Source organism: Bufo bufo, chromosome 4, assembly GCF_905171765.1.
Source record: "Bufo bufo chromosome 4, aBufBuf1.1, whole genome shotgun sequence".
Classification (NCBI taxonomy): Eukaryota; Metazoa; Chordata; class Amphibia; order Anura; family Bufonidae; genus Bufo; species Bufo bufo.
The window spans coordinates 214,186,813-214,198,402 of NC_053392.1; the positions used below are offsets into that span (position 1 = coordinate 214,186,813).

The 11,590-nt window shown below is 44.9% G+C and overlaps 1 protein-coding gene across 1 annotated transcript in view; it reads right to left on the minus strand.

Annotated features, from left to right (window-relative positions):
• Positions 1-10,920, minus strand: part of CCDC39 (coiled-coil domain containing 39) — a 63,207-nt gene extending 52,287 nt beyond the window's left edge. The window contains exons 1-5 of the mRNA XM_040428274.1: positions 10,778-10,920; positions 6,337-6,456; positions 3,872-4,018; positions 567-725; positions 334-426 (exon numbers count right to left, since the gene is read on the minus strand). Of these exons, the coding sequence (XP_040284208.1) occupies positions 334-426; positions 567-725; positions 3,872-4,018; positions 6,337-6,456; positions 10,778-10,867 (609 nt within the window). The 5' untranslated portion in view covers positions 10,868-10,920. The remainder of the gene's footprint in view (positions 1-333; positions 427-566; positions 726-3,871; positions 4,019-6,336; positions 6,457-10,777) is intronic.
• Positions 10,921-11,590: the final 670 nt, after the last annotated feature.

Consider the following 11,590-nt stretch of genomic DNA (forward strand, 5'->3'; position numbering starts at 1 on the left):
AACTGCGCCAAATTTATCCCATTGGCTGATGCTGGCGGATCTTTAGACTGTGTAGCTTGAGTTGACTCTACTACAATTCTGGCACAATATTGGTGTGCAGTGTAGCATCTTAGGTCATGCCCCCTTCCACACAAAGCCTCCCTTTTTCCCGTGGAGCCTTGTGTCTAAGAATGTGGCACATGGATGTGCTCTAGGATGAAAGCAGCTACCTACATGAATAAAAAAACTACATTAAAGAACTAAATGGGTTTACTAAAGGTAAGCCGACTCTCACTGGGTACACTGCATGTCTATTAGCACTGAAATCATAGAAATTCTTGTAAAAATAAATACCTGTGTAGTGATAGTCTCTGTCAACTCATTATCCAAAAGTTTACGTTTGTGGTTGGACTCCACAGTCAACCGTTCAATCTGCAGGGACATAACCTATAGGAAGAAATACAAATTGCATTATAGATACATTTAGAACATCTGAATGGGTTTAGATGGGCCAGGTCCCAACCAGTCAGAAAGTGATGGCACATCCTAGTGAACAAAACCCTTTAAAATCATATAAATGTACTTACTTTAATTTTTCCTTCATCCTTCTGTGAGTATTTCTGAATGGCGACAGTGTCTTCATCTTTACGAGCAGATTCTTCAAGCCAGGCCTCTAGAGCTTGCTGGTCCCAATTCAGTTGACATTTCAAGTTCTCCAGTTTTTGTGTAGCCTTGAATATGTTATTCTAAATAAAATAAAAGACTCAGAGAATAAATGTGTGGAATTTAACGATCTTGAGCCCTGATTCTTTATTGCACAGGTTAATCCAGATCTATCCAATTAACTCTTTACTACAACAATTGAAATTTAGTTCTGGGGGCCTCCGATTTCTCTTCATCATCTTTGTGATGTTTCTACACGTTGCCTGGAGTCCTCCTGTGGTAAATTGAGTCACTGGACAGGATTTGGACCCTGTCTATATAAGGTCTCACAGTTGACAATACATATCAGAGCAAAAACTTAACCATGAGGAGGAAAGAACTTCCCATAGAGCTCAGAGACTGGATTGTGTGGAGGTGCATATCTGGTGAAGGCTACAAAAGTTTTCTGCTGCACTGAAAGTTCTCAAGAGCACAGAGGCCTCCGTAATTGTTAAATGGAAGACTTTTGGGACAAAAAGGACTCTTCCTAGGGCTGGCTGTCTCACCAAACTAAGTAATTTGGGGGAGACGGCGCCTTGGTAAGAGAGGTGACCAAGAACCCAATGGTCAACCGGGCTGAATAGTTATGTAAATGCAATATTTTAGTTTTTCCTTTTTAATAAATTTGCAAAGATATCGAACATTCTGTTTTTACTTTGTCATTATGGGTTCAGTGCAGAATTATGGGGGAAAATTCAATATTTTTTTTACTTTAGCAAAAGGCCACAACATAACAAAATTGGAAAAAGTGAAAGGGTCTGAAGACTTTCTAATTCCATGTTTTAGTAGGATGATAAAAAGTCTAAGGGTGCATTTACACCAACAGATTATATGACCAATTTCTGCCCGATCAGACCAATAGTTGGAGTGTGTAACAAAAGATCTGTGTGTAATCAGAAAATCTGTCAGATAATCTGTTGGTGTAAATGCACCCTAAGTTTAGCCCCAGCCTTAAAGTGGAAATCAGCCCTGAAAACTGTTGTCATAATCAGAGCTGTCCTTGGTCTAGTTAGAACCAGTCGTTCTGTCACATGACAGCTGTTCCAGTGAAGACGTCTGCTGAGACCAATGAAGACTAGTAGTACCTCTTCCTTTATTGTATACACAATTGAGCGCTGTGTATATACAAACAGTCTACCGGGTGCTCTTACCGGATGCTTGGCTGTCAAAGACAGCAGACACTTGACCGACAGCTGCACAATTATCTATGAATCTGCTATTCTAGAAAATAACAGGGCCTAATGGATGCTGGGTTATGAGTAGGGATGAGCGAACGTGTTTTCAAGTTCGGCGTACAGGTTCGAGTTATCAAAGAATCTCGTTATGTATTCCGCTACTATGGACAATAACGGAATTCTATGATGGCATGCACCACGGAAGCCTATAAGAGGCATTCTGTATTGCATTCCATCATCATAGAAGTCTATGCTGGCCATAACGGGATCTTTGATAACCCGAACCTGTACGCCAAACTTATAAACTGATAAAAATGTATATAAAATGTATTTGTAATGGTACAGAGGCTCAAGGAAGACAGGACTACCCATAATGAAATAGTAACCAAAAATCTGCCATTGTTTTTTACTTTTTTCAGCTTAGTCTTCTGATTTTAGCCCAGATTTAAAAGACAAAACTTCAAGATTACTCAATTTTGGATAAAAGTAAAGTCGTTGTACTTGTAGTACAGGAATTCATACAGACAGTTTACATATAAGAAGCGAGTTGTCATGGCGTTGCTGTGTGCCCACTGCTGTCTCACTAACCTATCTTGGCGGTCAGTCCCCACAAGCTCTCCTCTGCCTTCCAGTAAGTGTCCCACTCTGGAGACCACAGCCAGCACCGGGCTGCAAGGCCTCTTTCTGTTCCCCATAGGGTGTGCACACATCTCCCAGCTCTCAAAGGGCGCGTAGTCAATTACCTCGATCTCTTGCAGTCAATGGCTGGTCACCTTGGGGTATTTGAGGGCATTCTAGCTCTAAACAGTGGATCCACAACCATTGTCCGTTAGACACATCTATTATTGTGGACTCTGAATACTTTCCACTTTACATGAGATGATTCAATTATACAAAAAAAAGTTATAAACATTTGAAGGCATTAAATTCCAATACCCATTGTGTTCCATTTCTATAATGAATTCTGTAATGTATTGTACAGACTAAGGCTACTTTCACACTAGCGTTCGGAGCGGATCCGTCTGATGTTTCATCAGACGGATCCGCTCCGATAATGCAGACGTTTGCATCCGTTCAGAACGGATCCGTCTGCATTATTACTTAGAAAATTTTCTAAGTCTGAAAGTAGCCTGAGCGGATCCGTTCAGACTTTACATTGAAAGTCAATGGGGAACGGATCCGCTTGAAGATTGAGCCATATTGTGTCATCTTCAAGCGGATCCGCCCCCATTGACTTACATTGTAAGTCTGGACGGATCCGCTCGCCTCCGCACGGCCAGGCGGACACCCGAACGCTGCAAGCAGCGTTCAGGTGTCCGCTCACTGAGCGGAGCGGAGGCTGAGCGCTGGCAGGCGGATGCATTCTCAGTGGATCCGCCTCCACTGAGAATGCATTGGGGCCAGACGGATGCGTTCGGGGCCGCTCGTGAGCCCCTTCAAATGGTGCTCACGAGCGGACACCCGAACGCTAGTGTGAAAGTAGCCTTAATACAATGTCTCACATTAAGCACAGAGCAGCTCTCACCTTCCCCTTCACCAGTCAAGCACGGATGCGTAATAGTAGATTCGAAAATTATAGGAAAATCCAGCTCAAGAATGGTGGACAAAATTCGTAGCTTTATTGCGGCATAAAATCTTCGACAGAAACAGGAATTGTTCGGTTGCGCGTTTCAGACCACAAACAAATATCGGTCCTTCCTCATGACATATCGAACTAGTAATGGGACCGCTGTGTGAGCTGCTCATATGGTGCGGTCCCATTACTAGTTCGATATGTCATGAGGAAGGACCGATATTTGTTTGTGGTCTGAAACGCGCAACCGAACAATTCCTGTTTCTGTCGAAGATTTTATGCCGCAATAAAGCTACGAATTTTTTCCACCATTCTTGAGCTGGATTTTCCTATTATTTTCGGAAATACAATGTCTGTATCTAAAGAAAACACCTTTACAGCAGCATTACCTTGAATACATAATCATGTGAAAAGAAAAATTTAATCTGCAAATAATTCTTACTTCTTGACTATTTTTCTTTTCTCTCAAGGACACCAGCTCATTTTCAAGACGATGGATTTCTTGCTTAAGACGCCCAATTTCCCTTTCAGTGAGAGTCTTAAAGTGTTCTTCACTTTCAATTTCTTTTTCTCTAGCCCTACAAAGAGACTGTAAGAAGAGTTACATTAAAGGCACCTGTCTGTGTTATTGGGCATATACAAAACATTCTGCAATAAGAAACACAATAAAAAGAAAAGGTGCGTTTAGCTTCAATGTTTCCTCAATGTTCACTGCTACCTACAACTCACAAAGCAGGTCTGCTGTTACTGCTCACATAAGGCTTCAACATTTCTAAAATCTAAGTGAAAAGGGATGATTTCAATTGCATACATAAGGATTTAAAGGAAATGTGTCACCAAAAATTTCCTCTGCCAGTTGAAACCAGATAGTAACACACATCCTTTTTTCGAATCAGTTTTTATTTTCTGATTACAGATTTTTTTAAATTTATTTCTTGAACACCATTATTGGGGGCAGCCATCTTGCCTGAGCTGTTCTTAACAGCATTTACAAAGTATGAAGAAATAGGGTTGTCACGATCCCAAAATTTGAATTCAATTTCGATACCATAAATGCGTGCATTCCACATTTTATGGAACTTCCGGCCCATAATCGAACAGTCCTATCCTATATTTTGGGTGGACAAGGTGACTAAAAAATGCAGAATCGCGCATTTATTTTTTTCCCATTATGGTGTTTACTGCATAGGAGATGTTTTTTAGATTTTAATAGTTTGGAGTTTTTAGACGTGACGATATGTAATATTTTATTTATTTATTTATTTTTTATATATTTTATATGTAAAATTGGGAAAGGGGGGATTTATACTTAATATTTTGGTGTTTTTTTTACATTTCCCCCCCTTAGGGGCACGAACCTAGGATCTTTTGATCCCTTGCCCTATTCACCCTGATAGAGCACTATCAGGGTGAATAGGACCTCACACTCTCCCTGCTGCCCTGGGCTTTGTGCACACTGCAGCAGGGAGCCGACTATGGCAGCCAGGGCTTCAGTTTAGTGTACTGGCTGCCATGGTAACCGATCAGAGCCCCAGGATTACACTGCTGGGGCTCCCATCGGAACTGCCACTGCCACCAATGAGGAGGAGGGGAGAGGACCCTGTGGCCACTGCCCCTCCCCTTCTCTTCCCCTTTCACTTGTCAATGGCGGCAGCAGCGGCCCGGGGGGGGGGGAGGAAGAGACTGCTTTAGTCTCCCCTGTGTTGCTGAGGAGAAAATGGCGCGTGCTGAGAGTAGCGAGCTCCATGTTCTCTGATACTAGGCACTGCAGTAGCGCAGCCTAATATTGGTAAAAGGCAAATCCCGGTATCGAATCGATACTGGTACAAAAGTATCGATTGGGTATCGATAATTCGATACCCATTGCAACCCTATTAAGAAAATTGCTTTACAGCAGCCCCATGGGCCACAGACATAATGGTCAGGAGAGGACCTCATTGACACCTATGGAGAGTTTTCTAGGCATGTTCTGTGAGCTGTGCAGAGGTCATTGTACAAGGAAAGACTAGAGAAGCTGTGACAATCGCCTATTGTGAATGGTGGATCCTGTCTTATCTATACACAGAGGTGATATCATTACAGGCAGGTTTAGAATAATATATAACTTCAGTAAATTGATCTGTATAGACCAAGAAGTGGTGCCAATTATTAGGCATAGTGTTAAAGGATTTTAAGGTTTGGGCATGGAAAATTAAAAATAACATCATCAAACATTCTTTAAAAATATGTTAAACATAAAAACGTGATTTAGACAAAGGGTCATTTTCTGATGATACATTCCCTTTAAAGGGACCCTGCAAAACTGCTGACAGCTCTACATAGGAGATAGGGAAATCTGCAGGAAGCTCTCCACAACCTTTCCCTACTGCTCTTGAGGAACAGCTGTAGTGAGATTCTGGATGGAAACTAGCGCGGTCACTGGAGAGAAGGGGGTGGATGTTGTGCGCGTACTGAAAAAAGTGGAGGGCGCTTCCGATAGCGGCATGTGCCAGATTAAAATGTCTCCACGGTGATGCGGATACTAAAAACATACACAAAGGTCTAATAGGCTTCCATGTCTCCTATCTCTAGGTCACAACTGTTGACTCTCTTTAAAGTAGAGCAGCAAAATCTGTCTACGAGATGACTGGTTTTGGTGAGTTGGCCAGAATGCAAGGGGGATGGTCATCGTCGCGGCCTGCATCAGCGGCAGTGCAGGGATCCGGAGTGATGATGGGTAAGTAGGATCTATAGGCGGGGCCCAGGCATTGTGGGGGGCATTTTTAGAATTGGATAACCCCTTTAACTATGATGTGACAAGGGGCTTGATCCAGATTTCAGAAAGTTAGGGTAGATCATGGCAATATTCGATAACATTAGAAGGTGGGAATGTCCCTTTGTGTTCCAGATAATAACATTGCCCATTACCTGTGTATAGTTCAGCTCTTGTCTGACATTTTTAAGATGGTCAGCCATTGCTTGAATACGATCTTCCATTTCTTTTATCAGGTTTGACAAATTTGTCTTCTCCTTCTGTTTCCTTTGTAACTAAAAAAAAAAAAGAGATATGAGAGTATTGTGACTGCACTGCAGTACATTTGTTCTTCTGCTTCAATAGTAAGATAGGTAGCGGTATATAGAATTCCTTTATGTCCCTCACCCCATTTCAAGCTGAAAAAAAGATGCATCAGTTGGGCTATGTAAGCCGGTCCTACGGTTTCATAAGGCCGATACGGATTGCGTGCATTTTTTACGTGCACGAAGAAAAACTGAAGAATAACAATTTACATCTCCTAGTAACCATCAGTATTGCATTCAGATGCCGTCCTTTTTTCACGTAAGCCCCATTTACCTCAATGGAGCCAGAGCTACGTGAAAAATGCACAATATAGAACATAAAGCAAATTTTCCAGAACACAAACTGCCCCAGCCTCTCCGCTTTTACAGGACCAGGCATTAGGATATTGCAGAAAGATTTGACCCTCTAGGTGCAACGGCTAAGCCCCCGTTGCTTCTAGAGGCTCATTTGCGTATATTAAAACGTCATTTTTCTCAGCAATGTCTGGACACATATGTACATGGGACCAACACAGATGCCTTCAGCCGCCAAGTGCACATATAACAGGTCAGCCAATGTCATAGGTACAAAACTGCTGACAGATGCTATTTAACTGTGAAATGTGCAGTAAAGGAGAGTTTTCTTTTAAGTCTGCATGTCTTGGTACACTGGCCTTCAACCACACACAACTGATGCTTCATTGGGCATTGTTGAAGGGGTTGTGCCACGAACAATATTGAACATTTATCAAACCAGTACCTGGGTCTGAATACTTTTGTAATTTGCATGAAATTTAGTATAGCTACCGAGCTATTCAATGAGATGTAGCTGTAGAGCAACACCTTCTGTTTGCTTTTATCTATATTTCTCCATCTACCTGGTCGCACACGCTCAGTTTATACCTTCAACCATATGTTCTGCTTGAAGTTGTGGCAGTTAGATGGAGAGAGCTGCTTCTGACAAGACACGCCCCCTGAGCTGTGATATGGAGAGAACTGCATCTGACAAGACACGCCCCCTGAGCTGTGATATGGAGAGAGCTGCATCTGACAAGACAAGCCCCCTGAGCTGTGATATGGAGAGAGCTGCACCTGACAAGACACACCCCCTGAGCTGTGATATGGAGAGAGCTGCATCTGACAAGACACGCCCCCTGAGCTGTGATATGGAGAGAGCTGCTTCTGACAAGACACGCCCCCTGAGCTGTGATATGGAGAGAGCTTCAGCAGACAGGGCACGCCCCCTGAGCTGTGATATGGAGAGAGCTGCAGCAGACAGGACACGCCTCCTGAGAAATGGCACGCCCCCTGAACTGCCAGCCTGAAATAAATCTAGCAGAACAAGTGGAGCAATGAATTGTGTGATCTCTGGTTTTATGTGAGGTACCGGGCTGCTTCTGGCTATGTTATGTACTATAAGATATCTGATTTTCATTTTTTACATCTATAATGGCATAACCCTTTTAAAAGGGTTTTCCGGGAGTTTTATACTGAGGACCTATCCTCAGGATAGTAGGTATATATAGAAAATCCGCAGCACTCTTCCAGTAGTGAAAAAAATCTGGTCTTTAATTTAAACCAGCAGCATAATACACGCTGGGACCCATGGCCAGGATCCCTATCTGCAAGCACCATCTCCCTTCTTAATGGTATTTTTTATTCCCATGCGGGGATGTGTAGTGCTGCTTATCATTCAATTTCCTATCCTCAGGATGGGTCATCAGTATCTGATCAGCGGGGGTCCAACAACTGGGACCCCGCCGATCAGCTGTTTGAGAAGGCGGCTGCGCTTACAGCAGTGCCACTGCCTTCTCCCAGCAAACAAAGCACAGCGCCATACATTGTATAGTGGCTGTACTTGGTATTGCAGCTCAGCCCCATTTACTTCTATGGAGCTGAGCTGCGCTTAGGCCACGTGACCGATAAACGTGAAGTCACATGGCCTAGGGAAATCTGGAGATGGCCGCAGTGATACAGAGAGCGCTGCTGCCTTCTCAAACAGCTGATCGGCGGGGGGCCCGGGTGTCGGACCCCACTGATCAGATACAGATGACCTATCCAGAAAACATGTCATCAGTGTAAAATTCACGGAAAACCCCTTTAATAATTTGTTTGCATATACCATAGAAATCAATGGTACGGTCTCCACCAAAATCTGCTATGCAGCCTGTCTGATGGGGGTTAGAGTCCTGTGGATTATAATCAAGAGACTTCATGGAGTGAGATTTAGGGCTCATGCACACTAATGTATTTTTTGTCCTCATACGATCCGCATTTTTTGCAGGTTGGATGCGGACCCATTTACTTCAATGTCCACATCCGTATGTCCAATCCGCGGCCCCGCAAAAAAATAGAACATGTCCTATTCTTGTCCGTTTTACAAGGACAAGGATAGGACAGTTCTATAGAGAGCAGGACGTTCCGTTCCGCAAAACACACACGGCCGGTATCCGTGTCTTGCGGATTCGCAATTTGCGAACCGCAAAATGGCAACAGCTGAGTGCATGAACCCTAAGGCTCATTCACCAGACCGCATGGTCACCGTAGCCGTGAACCGCAAATAGCGATCCGCAATGCATGGGCACCAGCCGTGTGAACTCAGTGCTGAGGTGCGGACCTATTGACTTGAATGGGTCCGCGATCCGCACTGACCCGAATGCTTACGGAAGAGCTTCCAAGTGTTTCAGGGGGATTCCGAACTGTGCCTCTGCAAAACATAGGACTTGTCCCGCTGTTTGAGGTCCGTAACACGGGCACAACGGCCATACGGTCATGTGAATGGGCCCTTCTTTTTGCCACTTACACAACAGATTTTACGGTGGAATCAAGTGATACCGTAGACGTGGTGCATTGGGAGCAAGAAACGTCGGCAAAGGAGAACTTTCCACAATAATTGGGCGACCCCCACTTTCCCCCTCATGTTCCTAGGTCATTCGCTCCAGATCTCCAGCCAGATAATGCAGGTTATGGATCTAAGAACCAATATGGTCACTGCTCAGTACCATAGTGATTAATGGACAACTCTTCTGATAAGAAACACTGTGGACCACTGGGTCATGATCACTGGGGCCAGAATGTGGCCCCTGGTCAGTTACAAGGGAGTGGGGGTCTGCTTTGTGATTATAGCCTCCTCGGCAGAGAATCATCATCAGGCGCCCATTTAAATTGGTGGGCACCTATGCCAATAGATGGTAGCTTGTTTTTGGCACATAGGGTACCCTCTACACTAATGTGTCAATGACAAGGTTGCCAGAATACCCCTGCAATCCAGTGACAAATGCATCTTCTGCTCTAGTGAACTAGAACTCCCAGCATGGTCTGCAGGTGAATACATCTAGACTACAACTCCCAGCATGGTCTGCAGGTAAATAATACCTCCAGACTACAACTCCCAGCATGGTCTGCAGGTAAATGATACCTCCAGACTACAACTCCCAGCATGGTCTGCAGGTAAATGATACCTCCAGACTACAACTCCCAGCATGGTCTGCAGGTAAATAATACCTCCAGACTACAACTCCCAGCATGGTCTGCAGGTAAATGATACCTCCAGACTACAACTCCCAGCATGGTCTGCAGGTAAATGATACCTCCAGACTACAACTCCCAGCATGGTCTGCAGGTAAATGATACCTCCAGACTACAACTCCCAGCATGGTCCGCAGGTGAACGATACCTCCAGACTACATCTCCCAGCATGGTCTGCCGGTGAACGATACCTCCAGACTACAACTCCCAGCATGGTCTGCAGGTGAATGATACCTCCAGACTACAACTCCCAGCATGGTCTGCAGGTGAATACATCTAGACTACAACTCCCAGCATGGTCTGCAGGTGAATACATCTAGACTACAACTCCCAGCATGGTCTGCAGGTGAATGATACCTCCAGACTACAACTCCCAGCATGGTCTGCAGGTGAACGATACCTCCAGACTACAACTCCCAGCATGGTCTGCAGGTGAATGATACCTCCAGACTACAACTCCCAGCATGGTCTGCAGGTGAATACATCTAGACTACAACTCCCAGCATGGTCTGCAGGTGAACGATACCTCCAGACTACAACTCCCAGCATGGTCTGCCGGTGAATGATACCTCCAGACTACAACTCCCAGCATGGTCTGCAGGTGAACGATACCTCCAGACTACAACTCCCAGCATGGTCTGCAGGTGAATGATACCTCCAGACTACAACTCCCAGCATGGTCTGCCGGTGAATGATACCTCTAGCTCACGCTGGGAGCTGCGGAGGAGGCTCTCGCCTATGTAGTGCAGCAGGCAGCGCACAATGGCAGACTGGCCGTCCTCACCTCATCCTCCAGGGCTTTATTCTCGGCGTTGACCACAGGGATAGCGAAGCCCTCGGCCCAGCGCAGCTCGGCCAGCACTTCCCGGCTCATGTTCCCGAGCAGCAGACACTACAGTGCGGCGCAGGCCTCTCCTCCGGGCTCAGTGTGTTGTGCTCGGCGGCCCTAGCAACCGGTCTCCAGGAAGCGGGAGGTCGTCACTGGCCGCCGGCAGGCAGTAGGTGGACAGAGGGAGAGGCCGCTCAGTAGCAATAATATTACTCTTCCTTCTGTTAGTATAAAAATAAGGGGGAGATTTATTAAAACTGGTTTAGTTGCCCATAGCAACCAATCAGATTCCTCCTTTCATTTCCCAACATAACGCTGAAAAAAGAAAGGTGGAATCTGATTGGTTGGTGTGGACAGCTAAGCCAGTTTTCCCTTACACCAGCTTTGATAAACCTCCCCTATTATCTTTAAAGGATTGTCCCATATTGGACATTTATGGCATATAGTTAGGATATGCCTTGAATGTCAGATAGGTACATTCCTGGGACCCATTCCTGTCTCCAAAACAGGGCCTCTGAAGTAAACGGAGAGTATACCGTGTATCCGGCGTCCTCTCCATATACGCTATGGGACTTACTGAAATAGCGGAGTGAGTGCGCTCTGCCATCACAGAAGCCCTATAAGGCCACCTGCACACCATACAGCTGATCACTCATAAGATCCGCACAAATTTCCGTGTAGATTTATGTGCATTTTTGCCTTCTTTCACACTAGCGTTTTTTGCTGGATCCGGCAGGTTTCCGAAAAAACGCTTCCGTTACTGATATT